Source organism: Nuphar pumila, chromosome 9, assembly GCF_984573655.1.
Source record: "Nuphar pumila chromosome 9, dmNupPumi1.hap1.1, whole genome shotgun sequence".
NCBI classification, from domain to species: Eukaryota; Viridiplantae; Streptophyta; class Magnoliopsida; order Nymphaeales; family Nymphaeaceae; genus Nuphar; species Nuphar pumila.
The window spans coordinates 5,002,825-5,024,198 of record NC_143257.1 but is presented as its reverse complement, the minus strand read 5'-3'; the positions used below and the strand labels follow the sequence as shown (position 1 = coordinate 5,024,198).

Here is a 21,374-nt window from a genome sequence, read left to right as displayed (position 1 = left end):
AGTTTCCAGCAGTAAAAGGACACAAAACGGGGACTCCATCAGCACACATGCATTGACATGTAGGGAAAAAAATCTACCCATGTCTGAATGAAGGCAGGGCTGCAAGTACTCTCTCTCTCTCATCAAATTATTGATAGTAAACCTAATAAAATAAGAAACCAGCTACCTTCTATCTAAGAGATAGAAAAGACCTCCACCATGCACAACAATTATTTCCCATATAAAGAGAAGATGGGGAAGTAAAAAAATGCACATACTTTACCGGCACACCGCACATGTTCATTTACTAAACCAAGTGAAAGCAAAGGAAAAACTGGCGTTCTTCAAACCATCACTATTCAAAATTAAGACTAACTGCCAACTTGGTTTTGTGTATCTGATGGTTAACAGTGAAGGACGTGGGGAATATCTTCATTTCAGAACATTCTAAAGAAATGTTCTCTATTCTGAGCAATAGTTGCCAACCTGAACCAGCCGAAATACAAATGGCAAATCCACAAAGGGATTACAACAAACAAAAGAGATTACACAAGCAATAGTCCACTATGGGACAATACAACATTCAAATGAGAACAATCACCAAGGCACAATATGTGCATACAAAAGACACAAAGGGTACACACAACACAAAAAAAAATATAGATCTTCACTTACGAAAAATGCTTAGAAAGCATTAAAAGATACAAAGGGGGAAGGCCCTATTTATAATACAGCCAAGAGATAATGGGGGCAGCCTAATACAGCCAAAAGATAATGCGGACAGCCTAATACCGTTGGGGGCTAGCCCAACATCTAGTTGGGCTGCTGCCCCAACAGTCATATGAAAACAACAATAAAAAAAGAAAAAGAAAGTCTGACACCTATTACATATAAGAAATAACTGAAATACCCCTGATGGGTAATTCAGTTTACATAAAACATAATATATATATATATATATATATGAACAAAGATACATATAATTTAACACTTCCCCTCAAACTTGCAGTGTAATCACTGAAAGTTTAACAGAAAACGAGGTGAAGGCAAGGCCTTAGTGAAAAAATCCGACAGCTAACATTCTGAAGTCACATAAAGTAACTCAATAGTTCCTCTCGAGTGTTCATGTCGGACATAATGGCAGTCCATCTCTATGTGCATGGTTCGTTCGTGGAAGGTGTGGTTGCTTACAATGTAAATAGCACCCTTATTGTCGCAGCACATCTTTGAAGAACTAGAGATGACTAAGCCCATATCTTTGAGAAGACATTGTAACCAAATAATTTTCATAGTTGCCGTTGTCACTGCTCGGTATTCAGCTTTGGTGGATGACAAAGAGATCTTTTGCTGCTTCTTACACCTCCAAGATATGAGAGAGTCCCTAGAAACACATACAAACTAGTAGTTGAGACTATCATCAGGATTACCTCGCAAATCTACATCAGTATCTATGTCACATGGGTGCGGGTGCGGCAATATATATATATATATATATATATATATATATATATATATATAGGGGAGGGGTCGAGCCCCCTCCCTGCGCCCTCTTTGTGCAAGAGAGGGGTTGAGCTGATGAGTTGTGGAGCCTCATTCAGAGTTTTTGCCCTTGCAAAAAGGGGGGTCCGGGGGCTCTCCCCCCCCCCCCCCCCCCTGGCGCGGATCAGCGCCCCTCAGAAGAAAAAAATTAATATAAAAATTGGACACAAATGACCTTAGGTGCGGTCAACGCACCCATGGTCGGGTTGACAACACCCGGTTTGTCGAGTCCCTATGACATAGATCAGTATAAACAATTAAATCTAAAGAAGTAGAGGAGGATAGAAATAGTCCTTTGGTTATAGAATTCTTAATATGTCTGAAAAAACGCAAAACAGCACTCATATGCACTGTAGAGGGTGCATTTTGGAATTGATTGGCTGAGTGTACCGCATGGGCAATGTCTGGTCTTGTGATGGATAAGTAGATCAAGGATCCAACCAGTTGCCGATATGGAGTTGGATCTTCAAGAGGAGTTCCATCCTCCAATCTTAGTTTTGCATTTACAACTTCTGGTGTCAACCTTCCTATCATCAAAAATTTCAGATTTGGCAATAATATCTGCAGTGCGCTTCATTTGAGACAATATATATTCTCTAAGTGAGTAGGTCACTTCAATACCTAAAAAATATCTTGAAAACCAAGGTCAGACATATCAAAATATTTTTAAATTTTTAATGTCACTAATTTCCTTTTTGTCACTCATTATGATGATCATATCATCAACACATAACAGAAGTATGACAATAGTTGTACATGTATCTTTAACAAAAAAAAGTAGTGTCAGTAATAACATGACTTATATCTCACGTTCAACATAACATTACTAAACCTATCATATCAAGCTTTGGGAACTTGTTTAAGCTCATACAAAGTTTTTTTTAACTGAGGAACTTTCTCGCTCTCAACCTCAAGACCGGGAAGAGGATTCATGTACACTATTTCATTTAAGTCACCATTCAAAAAGGCAATCTTAACGTCAAACTGGTAAATAGGTCATTTTCTAATGGATGCTAAGGAAACAAGTGTTTTAACACTAGTCATACGAGCTACGAGAGGAAAGGTCTCCTCATAGTCTATCATGTATTCTTGGGAATAACCTTTGGTCACTAACCTAGCCGTATATCTTTCTAATGATCCATCCTCTTTGGTTTTAACTTTATATACCCACCTACATCCTATAGTCTTTTTCCTTATAGGTAATGATTGAATTTTTTAGGTCTTGGCTCTCTCGAGTGCCCCTAAATCTAGGTTCATAGCATTAATCCATTCGAGAATTTCTTTAGCCTCTTTTTAGGTTAACGGTTCATAGAATGAGTGGATAGACATAAAACAGGCTCTATGTCTAGGTGAAAAGTTTTCATATGACACAAATATTTCAGGATGTCTAGAAGTTCTACTAGATTTCCTAGTGCTAGTTTCCCCTAGATTTTGGTTTTGAGAATACTTATCTAGTGCATATGGAGGGTGTTCAACGATTCTTCTAGAATAGCTTTGAATATCTTGATTCTGGGTATCTTCTATGGAAACGCCAAAGTCATCAACATGCATATCATCAAGATCAATATCAACATGAATAACTTCATTAGAAGCTTTGTTTGACAGCAAATCAAATAAAAAGGAAAAATAAAGACCATCCTTAGTCTTATCAAAACCATTTTCATTTTCGAGAAAGTTAACATTTCTTGAAACATATAGATTGTCATTTTTCTTATCATAACATATGTATCCTTTTTTATTACTTGCATAACCAAGAAACACACATTCGATGGCTTTGGCAGATAATTTCTCTCTTTTCTATAAGTATGAAACACTTACATCCAAAAATTCTTAGAAGTTTTAAATTTAGAGACGTTTGATAAAGTTTTTTAATAGGGAAAATGTTTTGTAAAGAGGATGAAGGCATTCAGTTGATAAGATATACCGTGACTAAGGCACCTTCAGCTCAAAAAAAAAATTGGAACATTTTTAGAAATAAGCAAAGTTTTCGTAGTTTCAATGATATGACGATGCTTTCTATCAGCCAAACCATTTTGTTGAAGGGTATTTGGACAAGATTTTTTATGTGAAATCCCACTTTGTTTCAAATAATTTTTGAAATCATTGGAGAAATATTCCTCCCTGAGTTTGATCGAAAGATGATAATATTACTTCGAAATTAATTTTGCACAATTTTACACAATTTTATGAAATTCTTTGAAACAAGAGAATATATCAAATTTTTGCCTAAGGAAATAGATCTAAGTATACCTAGTATAATCGCCAATGAATACAACACAATAGGAGAGCCCTCCTTTTGACATGACCGGAATCAGTCCCCATACATCCAAATGCACAAGTTCAAAATGTTTGGTTGAGATAAAAGTTTTAGAATCAAAAGGAATTTTCTTCATTTATACAAGAATACATTCATTACATGTGAACTCTTTGGAACAAGAGTTTTTCAAAAAAGGAAAACGAGCTAACTTAGATATATTAGGATGTCTTAATCTTTGATGCCACACAAAAATATCTTTTTCCTTAACAAAATTACAAAATGATTCTTTAGGAAGATGAACAAAGTCCATGTAGCAGAAGTTTCAACTCCTATGTCCTTCCCCAATGAGCCTCCCTGACTGGCGATCCGGCACTCAACAGTTTTTTATGAGAAGGAAACCTCATACCCATAATCCGAAATTTGAGAAACAGATAATAAATCTAAATCGAGTTTTAGAATAACTCTAACTTTAGGAATTTGAAAATTTTTTGAAATATTTGAAAAAGTTTCAATAGTTTTGATTTCTAAATTAGTTCTATCGGTCGTAGAAACACAAGAATCATAAAAAGACTGTGAAATCGGATATTAGGGATTCTAAAGGAGTCATGTGAAAGGAGGTACCAGATTCAAGAATCCAAGAAAGCATACCTAGAGGAGAGGAAGTAGACACGGCGACACCGGAAGTAGAATTGGAGGAGTTCTTAAGGAATAGTTGAAATACTTATGTTAGATATTTAATAGAATCCTTAAGTTCTCCTTCTTTCATGTTATCTTCACTGCCTTTTTTGGGTGGTGTTTCTTCAATGGTTGCTACCTTTCTTTTAAGCTTGGAGAAATACAGTCTAATATGTCTCGCTTCTTGGTAATTATGGCAAATAACTCATCTTGTTCCTGCATGGTTATATGTTCTCCCCCATTGTTATTTTTTCAAATTTGAGGAGGTTTATATGCTTTGACATTGTTACCCGGTTTTCACATGGCAAGAACCTCCTCGCTTTCCGTAGTCAAGACAAGTCGGGTCTCGGCTTGGTATATCTCTCGAAGAGCATCATCAATAGAGGTACTTTCGGTCCTATGTAAGATTTTTTATCTAACTTTCTCAAACTCGGGTCTTAACCCAAATAGGAAAGAAAACAAATGCTCTTCCTCAAGTTTCTTTTGCCTCATTTCAATAGCGAGACCATCACACTTGGGCTCTAGTAATGCTAACTCATCCCAAAGAGGTGATAGAGTACCATAGTAATACGAAATTTCTCTTGAAGAAAATATTTTTGTGTCAAATCTTTTTGCATAAACATTTTCTTGAGAAAACTTCAATCCTCACATGCCTTTTGAATTTAACTATAGTTGCTACAGTTTTGAGTTTCATACTATTAAGGAACCAAGAGAGAATTTGGGCATTTTAGGTTTTCCAATTCAACACTTTGATGAGATGAACCTTGAGTGCTTTCACTCTTGCTTCTTCACCAGCAATTTTGGTGAGAGAGAGTTGAGGTTCAAATGAAATACCACTAGCATGCCCCAATAACTTCATTCCCTTGATATGGTGCTCCATTGCGGCAGCCCACATCAAATAATTGGAGTCATTTAGCTGGAATGCAACTACCGTCATGGATTCTTTTACGCCCATTTTAATAGAGAGAAGTTGGAGAAGAGACCTTACTTGTGATCACGATCTTTGAAGAATAAACATTTTTTGCAATCACAATCTTTGGAGAAGTCTCACACAATCCCAAGAGTTGTAGGCTTTGATACCGTGTAATGAAACAAGCAAAAATACAAATGGCAAATCCACAAAGGGATTACAACAAACAAAAGAGATTATACAAGCAAAATAGTCCACTATGGGACAATACAACATTCAAATGAGAACAATCACCAAGGCACAATATATGCATACAAAAGCCATGAAGGGCACACACAACACATAAAAAAAACATAGATCTTCACTTATGAAAATGCTTAGAAAGCATTAAAAAATACAAAGGGGGAAGGCCCTATTTATAATATGGCCAAGAGACAATGAGGGCAGAGTAATACAGCCAAAAGATAATGGGGGTAGCCCAACAGCTAGTTAGGCTGCTGCCCCAACAGTCATGAAAACAACAATAAATAAAGAAAGAAATAAAAGAAAGTCAGTCTCTACTAGGCTGACACCTATTACATATAGGAAATGACTGAAATACCCCTGATGGGTATTTCAGTTTACATAAAACAGAATATATATATATATGAACAAAGACCCATATAATTTAACAATAACATAAGAGTACTTACTACTTAAATCACATTGAGGAGAAAAATGGTGTTCTTTAAGAGAAACTATGGATAGGGCTGGAAGTTGATCTGTAAGTACTGACCACATGAGGAAAACTGAACTAGACAAGATTAACTGATTTACCAAGACAAAATGAAGTTGGGCAGAATCAGACATGTGGGCCTCATCACCATTTGGCTAAGGGTATTGGAATGGCACACACATGCACAAACACATGAAACTGTATAGGTGGCTGTGCATTCAAGCATGCACATGCACTCCCGTGAACATGCCAATTTAGGACACAACCATTCAGGAAAAAATACAACGCAATGGTATAATTCATTCAGAATAAAACTGACTCGAACATTCAACCTATGAGATACATAGAGAGAGAAAGGAGATAGGCCAAAGATTTTTGCTATGTACTTTTGATTGAAAATTCAATCCTAATGACTTTTTCACCTTCCGCAATAAGAAATCAGATTCTATAGGACCAAACAGATGGGAAGCAAGGAACAGGGAAACATGATTAAAAGAAGAACAGAAGTTAAGACACAAGCAAATTCCAAATGGACAATCTGAACGACAAAAGGACCTTTGAAATTCACAAAATAAGGACAAAGGCGACACGGACATATGCAACACATACGCACACATATTTATGTTTGTTTATAGAGTGATCATTTAGTAGAGTTGGCAGTCCAAGTTCTTGCATAAATCCTGTCATTCTTCTTACATCCACTAGATATCCCATGATTCAGAATCTGCAGATGTAATCTAGATGATTCACTTGGCGAGAAATACCGGAGAGCATGTAACTTTGGTGTGTTAACAGATTTTTCAAGAACTTGCAAAAGCAAAGATGTGTATGTTGCTGACAAATGGTTATGATAAAAAAAAATAGGTTTCTTCACCAAAACAACTCAGCCCAAAGCATGTTTTGTTGTAAACAAATGATGAAAAACACAAGAAGGTCCAATTGAGTAGATAATGCATGGAACTATCAATAGCATGGTTGCCAGTTGAGGAAGCGGGAGCGGGAAGCGATGCGGGAAGCGGGAGTGGGAAGCGAGGCACTTTCAAATATTTAGGAAGCAGGAAGTGTGGGACCACTTAGGAGCGAACCGGGTGAGAAAACACATGAGAGAGAGAACTCTTCTTGGGAAATCGGCAGCCCTAAACTTTCTTAGTTGTTGCACTAGTGCTTCATTAGTCTTAATAGGGTTACAATGATCTTTTACAAGGACAAAAGTGTCCCTTATAAGTAACACATGTTACAATATAATACAACTAAAGCAAAACTCGTGAATGGATATGGATCCTTTATCGGATCCATATCCAATCCATATTTCACATTCTAATACCCTCCCTCAAGTTGTGCATGGGGTTGAACCATGTGCAACTTGTTCTTCAGATACCAGAAGCGGTGACTTGTAAGATCTTTTGTAAACATATCGGCAACTTGGTCTTCTGAAGGCACATAAACTGGTTCAATCTCTTTGTCGGCTATCTTTTGTCTGATGAAATGTTGATCGATTTCAATATGTTTAGTCCGGCTGTGATGAACAGGATTGAATGCAATTTGTATAGCACTTCTATTATCACACATAAGTGTCGAATTTGAGATATTCTCTCTAATCTCTGAAAGAAGATGCCTAATCCAGGTCACTTCTGTTGTGGTAGCTATCATAGATCTATACTCTGCCTCTGTGCTAGATCTTACCACAGCCTTCTGTTTTCTGCTACTCCATGAGACAAGATTTCTTCCAATGAAAACACAGTATCTTGAAACAGACCTCCTCTCATCTGGATCCCCTGCCCAGTCTGCATCTGTATAGGCCAGTATGTCATGTTTTGGTGATTTTCATGAAGATTGAGTATATGTGAGTCCATCACCCACCGTTCCTTTTAGATAGCGAAGGATGCGTTTGACAGCATCCATGTGACCAATCTTTGGTTCATGCATGAATTGAGATACTTGATTGACAGAATACACAATGTCTGGTCTAGTAAAGGTAAGGTATTGTAGCATACCTACTAAACTCCGATACTTGACTGCATCAGGATATAACTCATCATCACAAATACTGAGCCTTTGGTTAACAACATTGGGTGTGGGTAGAGGTTTACAATCTGTCATTCCTGCTTTAGCCAGAAGATCAAGAGTGTATTTATGTTGAGTTAATGACATTTTATCACCTTGTCTGTCTACCTCTACTCCAAGAAAATATCTCAGCTCCCCAAGGTCTTTCATTTTGAACTGCATACTCAATAGAACTTTAATTCGCTAAATATGGTCTGGAGCATTACCAGTGATAACAATATCGTCAACATATATGAGTAAGAAAACCATAGTGGTACCGTTCCTATATATGAACAGAGAATGGTCAAGTTGGGAACGAAAGAAACCATGTTTGTGGATTTCTAAGGAAAAGCTTTCAAACCATGACCTAGAAGCTTGCTTCAATCCATACAAAGCTCTGGTTAACTTGCATACATATTCTTTTGAGCTTCCCTCTGCATAACCTTGAGGTTGCTCCATATAGACCTCTTCCTTTAAGTCCCCATGAAGGAATGCATTCTTAACATCAAGCTGACTGAGGATCCACCCATGTTCAATTGTCAAGCCAAGTATAATGCGAATAGTTTCCATTTTCACTACTGGGCTAAATGTCTCATCATAATTCTGACCATATTCTTGAGTGAAACCCTTGGCCACAAAACGCGACTTATACCGTTCAATGCTACCATCCGGTTTATATTTAATTTTATAAACCCATTTGGAACCAACAATATTTTTGTCTGGAGGACGGCCAACTATCTCCCATGTTCGACACTCATGAAGTGCCTCGATCTCCTCATTCATCGCTTCAATCCATTTGTTGGATTGGATAGCTTGATGAAAACCAAGTGGTTCATCGTGTTTTTCAATCTGGGATAGAAAAATCTGAAAGTCCATAGAAAAGTTGTCATAACTAACCCACTTTTCAATAGGATGCCTTATCCTACCTGATCTTCTTGGTGCTTCTCTGTCATTAGACAATGCAATGTGTTCTTCATCAGGTACATTCGTTTGCTCTCTAGATCTCCTGGTATACACATTTCCTTTGTATCTCAGACACTCTGCTTGTGATGCATCATCTGAAACTGTCTAACCATGTATGCTTTAAGGAGACAGAATAGTATGCTCAGCAGCATGTGAAATAAGTTCAGCACTAAGCCATGGATCATACCAATTAGCAACTGCACCAGTAGGTTCACGATTGACCTCTGCTTCTTTTCCCAGAAAATTATTTTCATCAAAAACATTTCTGGAAATTCTAATCTTCTTATTGGCAGGATCATAGCATCTGTAACCCTTGTGTTCATCTGCATAACCTACAAATTGGCATATAGAGGCTTTGTCCTGGAATTTAGTCCTCATGGATTTGTCAATATGAACATAACATGTGCATCCAAAAACTCGTAACTCATTATAATCGGGATGTGCACCAAAGGGAACATAATAAGGAGATTGATTTTCAAGAATAGGCATAGGAAGACGGTTTATCACATGAGTGGCAGTGTGAAAAGCTTCAGTCCAAAGACTAATGGGTAAGTTACTCCCATGCATCATACTCATTGCACTTTCCACAATATGTCTGTGTTTACGTTCAGCAATTCCATTTTGTTGTGGAGTGTACGGGCAAGAAACTCTACGATGCATCCCATTATCTTGGAGAAAATCTAAAAATTTTTTCGAGGAATACTCATCACCTCCATCACATTGGAGAATTTGGATATTTTGAGAGAATTGATTTTTAACATAGGCATGAAAGTGACTGAAAATGGAAAAGACCTCTGATTTGTGTTTCATAAAGAATATCCAAGTAAAACGAGAGAAACTGTCAATAAAAGATACATAATATTTACTTCCAGAAGAGGAAGGATTAAGAGTTGGGCCCCAAACATCTGAACATATTATCTCAAAGGGTATAGAAGCTTTTTTATTTATTTGATGAAAAGGAAGTACATGACTTTTGCAGACCTGACAACTGGGACATATTTTATTCCTCAATGAAGGTGAAACAGACTCCGAAAGAAGACCATCGGACACTAACTTTTCAATAAAAGACTTGACTACAATGACCAAGACGAGAATGCCAGAGATCTGACTTATTACATTTGGATGTACTTAGGACACTTTTGGAGACGAGATCAGACTGGGGCTTCAGGACACTGGAGGCTGGATCTTCATTAAAGACATACATGTCTCCACGTCGCTCTCCTTTAGCGAACATCTCCTTCGTTTGAAGATCCTTGACAAAGACAGAAGTAGGAGTAAATTCCACAGAAGAATTGGTAGAATCAACAAGCTTGGAAACAGATACAATATTTTTCTTTATATTTGGTGCATGAACAACATCAGATAAAGGAATAGATGACTTAGACAAAGAAATGACGACATTGCCTATGTTTGAAATAGGGTGGTGAGTCCCATCTCCGGTTACAATATTAGATTTTCCAAAATAGGGAGTCAGAGTAGAGAACTTACCTGCATTACCAGTGACATGGGTTGCTGCCCCAGAGTCAACATACCATATTCCATCATCATTTTGCTTCAGATTCAAGTTGGCCATAGTAGATAGAAGGAGATCCTTAGCATCTTCACTGACTCGAAATGTACCTGCAGTTCCTGATATACCAACATTTCTGGTGTTTTGCATTCTATTCCGATTTTGTGGGTTGAACCAGCAGTTGGCCTTGATATGACCTCGCTTGTTGCACTGATAGCATGTGGGAACATTCTTTGAAAAATTGGCATTAGAATTTGGTGTAGGTAGTATCCCACGTCCACCCTGGATTGGATTTCCCTTGCCTCTGCCACGCCCTCCTCGTGCACGATCAGCAAACGTCCCTGTGACAACAATCTCATGCGTAGATGATTGCCCTGCTGAAGCATCAGATATGCTTTTTAAAGACATCTCGTATTGGAAGAGTTTAGCACGTAATTCCTCTAAATTGGGCAACGAAGGCAACCATAATAAAGAGGTGACAAGTACATGATACTCTGATCCTAGGGCATTCAGTGTTTGTTGCACCTTTTCTTTATCGGACACTGGATATCCAACAATGGTTAATTGATCTGTGATGCTTTTGACTTGATTTAAAAATTCAATAATGATCATTGCTCCCTTCTTTAAAAGCTGAAATTCACGCTTGAGAAACAACACCTTAGCCTCTGATATCTGAGAGTAGGTTTGAGCTAAAGTTTCCCACAATACTTTAGATATGCAATCATCAGGGATAGAAACCAAAACTTCTTGCGACAATGTGGAAGTGATATACGCGACGAGAGCCTGATCACGTTTCATCCAAGAAATAAATACAGGATTGCGAATGGTGCTTGACATTTCTCCATCCCCTTTTGCTTCAGTTGTGACAAATTCCGGAGGCATTTGAGTGGAGCCATCCAAGTGACCTGAAAGATCTTGACTGCGAATAAAAGGGGTAATCTGCCTTTTCCAAGTCAAATAGTTATTTGTATTCAGTTTTTTCGAAACTAGCTGCCCCAGGAAATTAGAGGAAAGACCAGAATTGCCTGAAGTATCCATTTGTAGGGTTATGACAGAAATGTGGCTGATTCACGTGAACTAAATCACGTCGCTGAGGAAGACCAGATTCACGAGTTCTGAAAGGAATGAGGAGAACTCGGCTTTTGTTGCAGCAGATCTTGGCTTTTCACGTCCTAGAGGAAGGTCCTTTTTCGCCCAGAAATACAGCGTGCTCTGATACCATGAGAAAACACGTGAGAGAGAGAGAGAGAGAACTCTTCTTGGGAAATCGGCAGCCCTAAACTTTCTTAGTTGTTGCACTAGTGCTTCATTAGTCTTAATAGGATTACAATGATCTTTTACAAGGACAAAAGTGCCCCTTATAAGTAACACATGTTACAATATAATACAACTAAAGCAAAACTCGTGAATGGATATAGATCCTTTATCGGATCCATATCCAATCCATATTTCACATTCTAATACCGGGAATCGTCTCAGAAGCGACCTAGGAAGCGAGGGGGAAGCGAAAAAAAATACAAAATACAAAAAAATTTAAAAAATGGGGGAAGTGTGATGGGAAGCGTGCTTCGCATTAAAGGGAAGCGTGCTTCCCATTAAAAAGTGGCGCTTCCACGAGCGTTTTGGAAGCGCGACGTTTCACGCTTCCGAAGCGCACTTCCCCACTTACCTAGGCGCTTCCGGTAACTCTGATCAATAGTACCAATACATGCATAAATACATTTATATGTATGTATAAAATACGTTTATATATGCACACACAGATATATATATATATATAGAGAGAGAGAGAGAGATGCATAAATGTGTTTTTATGCATGTACGATGTGTACGTGTGCATCACGTGTTTGTGTGTGTGCACCGACACACATACACGCATATATCTGCATGAGCATAAACATAACAAACACACATGCAAAAAGTGCATAAATGTATCTGCGACTGTAAATGCATGCAAGTATACATGTATTCATATATATGTTTCTGGACATGGACACATATAATATTCTATAGACATGTATATTGATATAACCTGGTTCATGAACTAGCCTGATCTGTACAGATAGGAATAAATGCAACCTAATCAAAACATATCAACCCAATCGGGCTCTTTAACCATGTTATAAATCACATGTTTCAAACTGTTAACCAAGCATCAATCCAATTGCACTTGGGTCTTCTTCTGGTCCATAATCGATATACATCAGTTCAATATTACTTTCCCTAATGATGGGGCATTCACAGTATATATAGTATATACTACAAGATCATGTCACATTGAATATAACAAACAAAAATTCCCATGGATCTTCATCGCATAGAATGCAATTCTCTATCCATAAGTACCACAAAATGGGGCTGGTCATCTAAAAAAGAGAAGGAAAAAATAAAGGAACATGTGATGGAGAGATGAAAAGTACGGAGTTTAGTAAAACCAAATTGTGTTAGGGAACACAGTCGAAATGTAAACCAGTAAACTAGAGAATTCTTTCTTCAACTAGGAATTTTCATACCTGCAGCAAGAAGTGAAACCAGAGGCAGGCCTGAAAGGATTCTTAGCAAAGAAAAGGGAATGCTTGAGTGAGAGCACTGCAAGAAGATTAAGAAACTAGATAGCAAGCATACACTTGAGGTAGGACTGAAGAGATCAAAGAGGAAGAAGAGGGAACACAATCTCTGGAAAGAAAACCAAAGTATCAAATAATTATCTTAAAAGAAGTCAGGATTTTCAAAAGAAAGAAAAGAAAAAGATAACAAGGACTTAAGGGGCAGACGGATAAGCAAGCCATTACATAAATAACTAGATTTATCAACTCAAGAATATAAGGTAGAAATCAAATTCCCAGGACCCCAATCACGTGCACCTGTAGATCATGTTGTTCTTTGTATTTTGAAAGAACAAGACAATCCCTTGAAAGGACCTAGACTTATACCGCAGCCATAAGAATCACCAACTATCCTAAAACTCCAAGCCACCTATCACCTTTCCACAAAGGTGAGATCCAAGGCAGAAATAGTGATTATTACTAACCAGCTAATGACAAATACAGACCATGTATTTTGACAAGTACCTGAAATTTAGACAGCCACTAAATAAGTGGCTAACTGGTCTTCTCTTGATTTGGTGCAAGATGCATATGCTAGCAACTAGAGGAGAAGGGAGAAAGAGCTTCAAATTATCCATATTATTCTATAGTTGATGACTCCCAGTCTCCCAGTCCTTTATTAACCATGAGAAGAACGTATGTCTCATTGAAATTTATTGGAACATGAAACTTGTTCCAAAATTATGTTATTATGAACACAATGAATTAATAGTTCTGAGCATGCAGTAGGCATCATATATGTGGGACTTGGTGATGTTTTAAGATGAATCAACCTATGCAAACATATATACATAAAAACATAGAAGCAATACCTATATGTTTACATACATAAATGTGCATTCACGTAGCAGCATAGCAGAGTGCCGCATCTCTCCCACTGGGGATTAGTGATTATTAGTAACATGAATCAATCCATCTTCCTTTAACATAATTGATCAGACTTTTGTGTTACCAACTCAAGGGATGATGATAAACTCCCAGTTTTCAGTGGCACGTTCAAATCCTCTTGATGCTCCGGGCAAGCCTTGCATTTTATCTTCAATATACAATGTTGTATTAAAATCAAAGCGATACACTAAGATTGAATTTGTCCAAATAAATTGTTTCTTCTCTAGCATATATCAACCAGAGACTGCAACAACCATATTTAGGGTTGTATTCTTTTTACACAATCCCCATCTGGAGACAATTTTCCTCACCCGAACACAGCCCCTACATAATAAGGACACCTAAATTTTCCTTTGATATTTTATCTTCTATTTGTGTTTCTTTGAGTCTTAGAGAGGAAAGTTTTATGCAGCTCTATCTCAACGGAAAAAAAAAACATTTTACCGTGTTATCTAGCTCGCGCACATTCCGCACATAGCATTGACCTCGATGCTTAAGACACCCTTGACACAAGGCAAGTATGGCAACGAAAGAGACACCCTCACCCTCAGACCTAGTCGATCCGCTGTTCCAAAACAAGGGTGTGACTGTAAGTTAGCAAAAGATTGCTCTGTAATTAAGTCTTCTAAAATCATGTCCAATTCTACATCTAGGAACCACTCAGAACATACATATTCGATTCAGTCCGCTCAAATGCTGCACCGAAACAGTACAACCCGGCGAGAACTAACGGCAGACCATGCGAGTACAAGTAATTCTGCTGACCATCCCATCACCAAACCCTAAATTTTCAGTTTCTACAAACGTGAATTTATCAAATTCGCACCAGATAACGTCTTCAAACTACGCAATAGGGCCGAAACAACCCTCAAATACGAAATAAAACGCCCCCCACAGAAGCAGATGCACTGAAACCGAATTCCGATACTACAAATTGCAGAAATGAATCGCAGGAATCGAAAGCAGAAGATTAGAAACCAGAAAGTAAAAGGAAGACGCGAATAGAAAGAAATCGCTTATCCGATCGGGTCGGCGGCTTACCCGAACGATCAGTTCGGTTGGCAAGGGGATCATAATCTGCGGCGGAGGCGAATCGACGTCCATCCCGACTATGAAGCGCAGCCACCAACAACAACCCCACTGCCCGGTCCTGTGCCTTCGCCGCCCCAGCGTTGCCGGAGGGGAGAAAGGGAATCAAGAGAGATGGCTGCTCAGGGATGCCCTAGGAAGGTTTTCATCTCTCTCTCTCTCTCTCTCTCTCTCTCTCTCTCTCTCTCTCTCTCTCTCTGTTAGAGACGTCTGGAACAACAAGGAGAAGCGTTCTGCGGGCGAGCTTTGCATTACCCATAGAACCAACAAGCTCGCCTTCCCCGCGTTTTACAAGAGGGTGTTGTGTGTTCTCCCCGAAACACAAATTAGCGTGTTCCTGTTTCTACGGAGGAATATCTTGGGATAATTCATGTCCCAATATTGCCGAGGATGACTTTATATATGTTTTTGAAGGAAATGTCTTCTCGTAAGATAGATATGTGTTGAACAAAAATGTCTTTTCGCTCCTCGTTTGAACATGTACCGCCTTTTTGTTCTTGCCTGATGAGTCGTGGAGCCTGATTCATAGTTTTTTCTCTTATAGAAAGGGAGGTTCGGGGGCTCTCCGATGCGAGTTCCACTGCGCGGTCAGCGGGCGGGGGTCAAGGGGGGGCGCCCTTGGCGAGGGGTCTCTGAGGGGGGGGGGGCAATGCCCCCCAGAAGAATTTTTTTTTGGACCCGACTTATTTAGGTTTAGGGTTGTCGCCCTTGCCTTGTATAAATTCTTTTCTTTCTCTCTTGTAACTGTTGAAAAGTTCAATAAGATTTCTCTTTTGGTGGTCATGGGTTTTTTTACTCTTTTTCTAGTTTGAGGAGAGGGTTTTTTCACGTAAATTTGTGTCTCTTTTCTTTGTGGTTTGATTGTTCTTGTTTCTTTGTTTTCTTGCTTGAGCGTTTCCTAACACTGCCTTGTGTAGAAATCAGATTAGAGTGTAGCGATTTACAATATAAATCAAATCAGAGAGTAGGGATTTACAGTAGAAATCAGATAAGAGAGTAACGATTTACAGTATAAATCAAATTAGAGAGTAGCGGTTTATAGTATAAATCAGATCAGAGAATAGCGATTTACAATACAAATTAGATCAGAGAGTAGCGATTTACAATACAAATTAGATCAGAGAGTAGCGATTTACAGTACAAACCAGATAAGAGAGTAGCAATTTACATTAGAAATTTGGTTTATAATGTAAATCGCTACTCTCTGATTTGATTTCTATTGTAAATCGCTACTCTTTGATCTGATTTCTACTATAAATTGTTACTCTCTTATCTGATTTTTACTATAAATCGTTACTCTCTGATCTGATTTTTACTGTAAATCGTTACTTTCTGATTTGATTTATATTGTAAATCGTTACTCTCTAATCTGATTTCTACTGTAAATCACTACTTTCTGATTTGATTTGTATTGTAAATCACTACTCTCTTATCTGATTTATACTATAAATCGTTATTCTCTTATATGATTTCTACTGTAAATCGCTACTCTCGTATCTGATTTCTACTGTAAATCGTTACTCTGTGATCTGATTTTTACTGTAAATTGCTACTTTCTAATCTGATTTATATTGTAAATCGCTACTCTCTCATCTGATTTTTATTGTAAATCGCTACTCTCTAATTTGATTTATACTGTAAATCGCTACTCTTTTGTCTTATTTTTATTGTAAATCGCTACTCGCTTGTCTGATTTCTACTGTAAATCGCTACTCTCTGATCTGATTTCTATTGTAAATTGATACTCTCTTATTTAATTTCTATTGTAAATCGACTCTCTTATTTAATTTTTACTGTAACTCGCTACTCTCTGATCTGATTTCTATTGTAAATCGTTACTCTCTTATCTAGTTTCTACTGTAAATCGTTATTCTCTTATCTGATTTCTACTGTAAATTATTGTTCTACTCAGTTCAACGCTACCACCATTATATCTGTTGTAAATCACTCTTCTTTATCTACTCAGTTCGACGCTTGCACCCTGATATCATGATGAACAATAGACAGAATGTTGATTCATCCGGTAGTTCAACTATTTCTCATTAACAGATGACGATAAAGGGTGATCCGACGATAATAGATGACGACGACGACAAAGGGTGCTCTAGCGACAACATACGACAGTCAAGGGTGCTCCGACGACAGCAGACGACGATAAAGGGTGCTTCGGCTGTAGCAGACGATGGCAAAGGGTGTGTCATTAAAGGGAGCTCCTGTTACAGCAGATGGTGTATCGTCAAAGGGTGATAAAAAATGTTCAAGGTGACATATTGCGAGGAGGTCCTGTTAAAGCATAGGAGTTTACTCCTTAGGGCGAAAATGATGATGATTTTAACCCTTTCTAGCGAGAGGGTATTTTTTGTCCTTTACTTGAAACATCATTTTATGGCGCTAATGGCGAAAAAGGGTACTTAAGTCTTTGCAAACACACCGGACTCCGATGCTAAGTAATGCCGACACACACGGGAAACGAGCCCCACTTGCTTACATACGTGGTGCTTATTCAAACCCGAGAACACGTGTTTGCGTGTTCCGGGGGGGAACATATAACTTGCTTCGGCCTTTTATACCTCAACTTTTTTTACTAGGACCCACAGCCTTTGAAGGCCTGAGCCACAATCTTTTGGACCTGGGTCGGTCATGTACCAGATATTTTGACTCGAGTCTCGGATCCGAAGTTTAGATTAAATAGGTATGATAGATATGTTACAATGATACGGGTAAAAAGATACGAGTACGCCATTTTTGTGCAATCTTCTATTAAGAATATTATACAGAGGAGCACGACACGAGGGCAAGTTGGAGAATCCATGTGACAGTGTGTGGTAGGATGAGTAGTGAGTAGGCCTTGGTTGCAGTGTCAATGAGTCGAATCTGGTTCGGACTTATGTGGGTCTGATCCCGAATTTAACTTTGAAGTGCAGTATCTGGTCCAAAAGAAATGTTTGAATATCTCTGACTTGAATATGGGAATGAGAATGGTTCAGATTCTGTTTGGATGTAGGCATTAATAAATATGGCCTAGTCAGGTATTGGCTTATTGGAATTGGACTTAGACTTGGACTTGGATTTTGATGTTCACTAAAATTTAATTTGGTTCAAATTTCAATGTAAAGCCATTTCAAATAAAAGGTCATGATCATTTTTTTTAAATAGCTAGGCAGGAATCCGCTAATCTTTGGCATAAAGCCTCAAACACCCTTTGCCTACCGAGGAGTACACCCAACCAATGTTGTTAGTACAATGATATAAGAAGAAAACAAAAAATGACTGCACTTAAGGCTAATTTGACACGTTTCTTGAAATGCTCAACAATTTTCGCTATTATCCCCATATCCAAAATCGTAAATACCTAATTTCGTTAGGATCTTTTTACCCCTCGCAATTGCAAATAATGGAGTTATTGTGATAAAATTATAACACTCGTCGGTTAGTGCAAACTCCCACTTAAATCCAGAACAGTACACTTTTTATGTGAAACTTATGAAACTTGCATAAATCTATTTGCAAAAATTTGGTGAAATTGATATTCCGAACATCGCAAATATCCTACTTATTCACATATATAATATGAACCTCGCATAATATAAAACTGATACCTCGATAGCATAGTCGTGATGAAGTGTTGCTTATGAATCATCGAAAATAAATTTATGTGAGGTTTGTATTATATATGTGAATAACTAGGATATTTGTGATGTGTGGAGTATCAGTTTCACCGAATGTTTACAAATAAATTTATGCAAGTTTTGTGAAGTCTGCATAAGAAGATGTTTGATTCTAGATATAAATGGGAGTTTGCACTAGTCTATGTGCGATACAATTTTATCGCAACAATTCCATCATTCGCAATTGCAAATGGTGAAAAGGTCCTAACGAAGTTGGGTATTTGCAATTTTGAATATAGAAAAAATGGAAAAAATTATAGGACATTTCAAAAAATGTGTCAAATTAGTAGTACATTACAGTAATTTTTTGTGCAAAAAATCGATACGCTTAACTCTTGAATCAATTATTTTTTAATAACTATAAAAAATGCATAAATTTATGTTTTAATATTATTTTAATAGTTTTAACATGTGACATATTCTGATTGACATGCAATATTTTTTAATTGTTTTTTGGCCAATTCAAAATGATTCACTTGAGTATCGATATCGGCCAATTCACCTAAATCGTTGGTCAAACGATACAAGGCCGATACCGATGCTAACAACATTGCACCCAATTTTGGTCCTGCAGTCAAGAGGCCCACTCTAGATTTCAATTTATGATGCCCTTTAATCAAAATTTTTTTTTTGAAAGGCAAGCTGCGGTTAGGCAGACCCATACCAAATATCTCTTAAGCTCCACGTGGCAGAGGGATAGATCAAGACCTCCCAAGTCTAGTGATGCCCCTTAGACTTGGGAGGTCTTGATCTATCCCTTAACCAGATGAGCATAGCCATCATGTGTTGTCAAGCTTTGGTTTTAAAAAGCAGAATAAGAAAGAAGCTTATAAGGTAAGGTGCACTTGTGAATGTCACCAAGTTGACGGGACATCACAAGTTCAAAACCCATGGGTGGCATCTCTTGGTGAAAGGTCAAAGCTGAGTATACTCCTGATGGACAGGAGGAACCTCAAGGGCCAGAGGCCAACCAATGTATGGCTGGTGATGTGGGGTTTTCACCTTGGATTATCCAAAAAAAAAAAAAAAACTGAGCTTTCCAGTTGGTTGCTTGAGACTATAATTAGTGGAATCAGAACCATGAGACATTTCTTTTAGAATCCTTGTTTTGGATTCCTTCACATGGAACAGATAATTGTGGTCACCTTTTCTTGTAAGGATCTTATTCTTTGTGAAACACTCACACGCAAAGTGCTGCTAGACTGGGCCATTCCTTTCGTATAGATTGATCATAGATCCTCTACAAGCCATTGTCATCGATTCCTCCCAAATACCACCTCCCAATCAAACCCTAAACGGGTGTCCAATGACTCGTTGGACAAATGCCACCAGGACATGCCAGGTGACATTTCTCTAGGACCAGTGAGTTGCAGCCCTAAGGGTGTGCCAGTCCCACCTAAGGGTGTCAATGGGTAAGGTTTACCCAGACCTGACCCGTATCAAACCCTATAGGCTCTGGGTATGGTGATAAATAAGAAGAACCAATTAAAACTGGGTTTGGACCCGTAGGTTCGATTAATACATGAACCCAGGTATACTTTGTAAATTTTTATACCAGACTCGGCCTAGACTTAAGTTCCGATTAAGACCCACAAAATTTCATTGTAAAAATGATAAAAAATAATATTTTACCAGATATGGCTTTTCTTATGGTGAGTCCGATTAGACCCCGATCTGGATCCGATACCATACCTGAAAATCGAGGCCAGATCTGGTTCCACTGGGTCCGACCCCTAGTCCCACCATGCTCCCTTGAAGACAAGGGAGGTGGGGCGTCTGTTTGTCCTGTTTGGGATGTGTCCCACACTCCGCTTGTCTGGTAAGAGCACTAGTGCACGTCACTTTGTGATGGGATGTTACAGGTTCAAAACCCAATGGTATAGTTGTACATAACTAGTAAGGGTCTGCCTAACCCCAGCTTGCCAATCAAAAAAACAATGTCGAACAGCATTCCAGCAAGCACGGGTCAGTCCGTACCCGGGCACGTCCTGCTAGTAAAACACACCCTGAGCAGGTTCGGTTTGGACAGTAAATACATCCAAATTTAAACAGTTTTTTTAGAGTAAAAAAAAATCTAAAAAAACTCTTTAAATTTGGATGTGTTTACTTGTCCCTGAAATATACTAAGTTGACCAGTTTTATAATTTGTCACATGGACACACTTAAAACAACATTGCATATGCTACTATTGTGCAATTTGTTATTAAGAAGTAAATTGAGTAATAGTCTTAGCAAGGGATGCCTGCACGCTCTTGTGGGGGGGGGGGGGGGGGGGGCGCAGAACTGTGCTGTAGCCCAGTCCTGCCTCCCGGCCCAGTTAAAAAAAAAAAATAAATTAAAAGCCTAGTCCTAGCCGAGCCCTGATTCCATATGAAATAGATTTTTATCCATTTTTTTAACCCAGTCCTGACTGCAGCAAATAGTTTGATTTGTCCATATGAATTAGATTTTTATTAATAATTGTAGTTAATTTTTATTTTATCTAAAAAAAAAATTCGAGGGCGCTACCCCCGAACCCCAGGACTATCACGC

At 38.2% G+C, this 21,374-nt stretch overlaps 1 protein-coding gene across 4 annotated transcripts in view; it reads right to left on the bottom strand.

Moving 5' to 3' along the window:
- Nucleotides 1-15,424, bottom strand: part of LOC149828280 (E3 ubiquitin-protein ligase PRT6-like) — a 151,680-nt gene extending 136,256 nt beyond the window's left edge. For all 4 annotated transcript variants that reach the window (XM_090017491.1, XM_090017490.1, XM_090017492.1 and 1 more), the window contains exon 1: nt 15,127-15,424. In XM_090017491.1, coding sequence (XP_089873617.1) covers nt 15,127-15,189 — 63 coding nt within the window. In that variant the 5' untranslated portion in view covers nt 15,190-15,424. The remainder of the gene's footprint in view (nt 1-15,126) is intronic.
- Nucleotides 15,425-21,374: the final 5,950 nt, after the last annotated feature.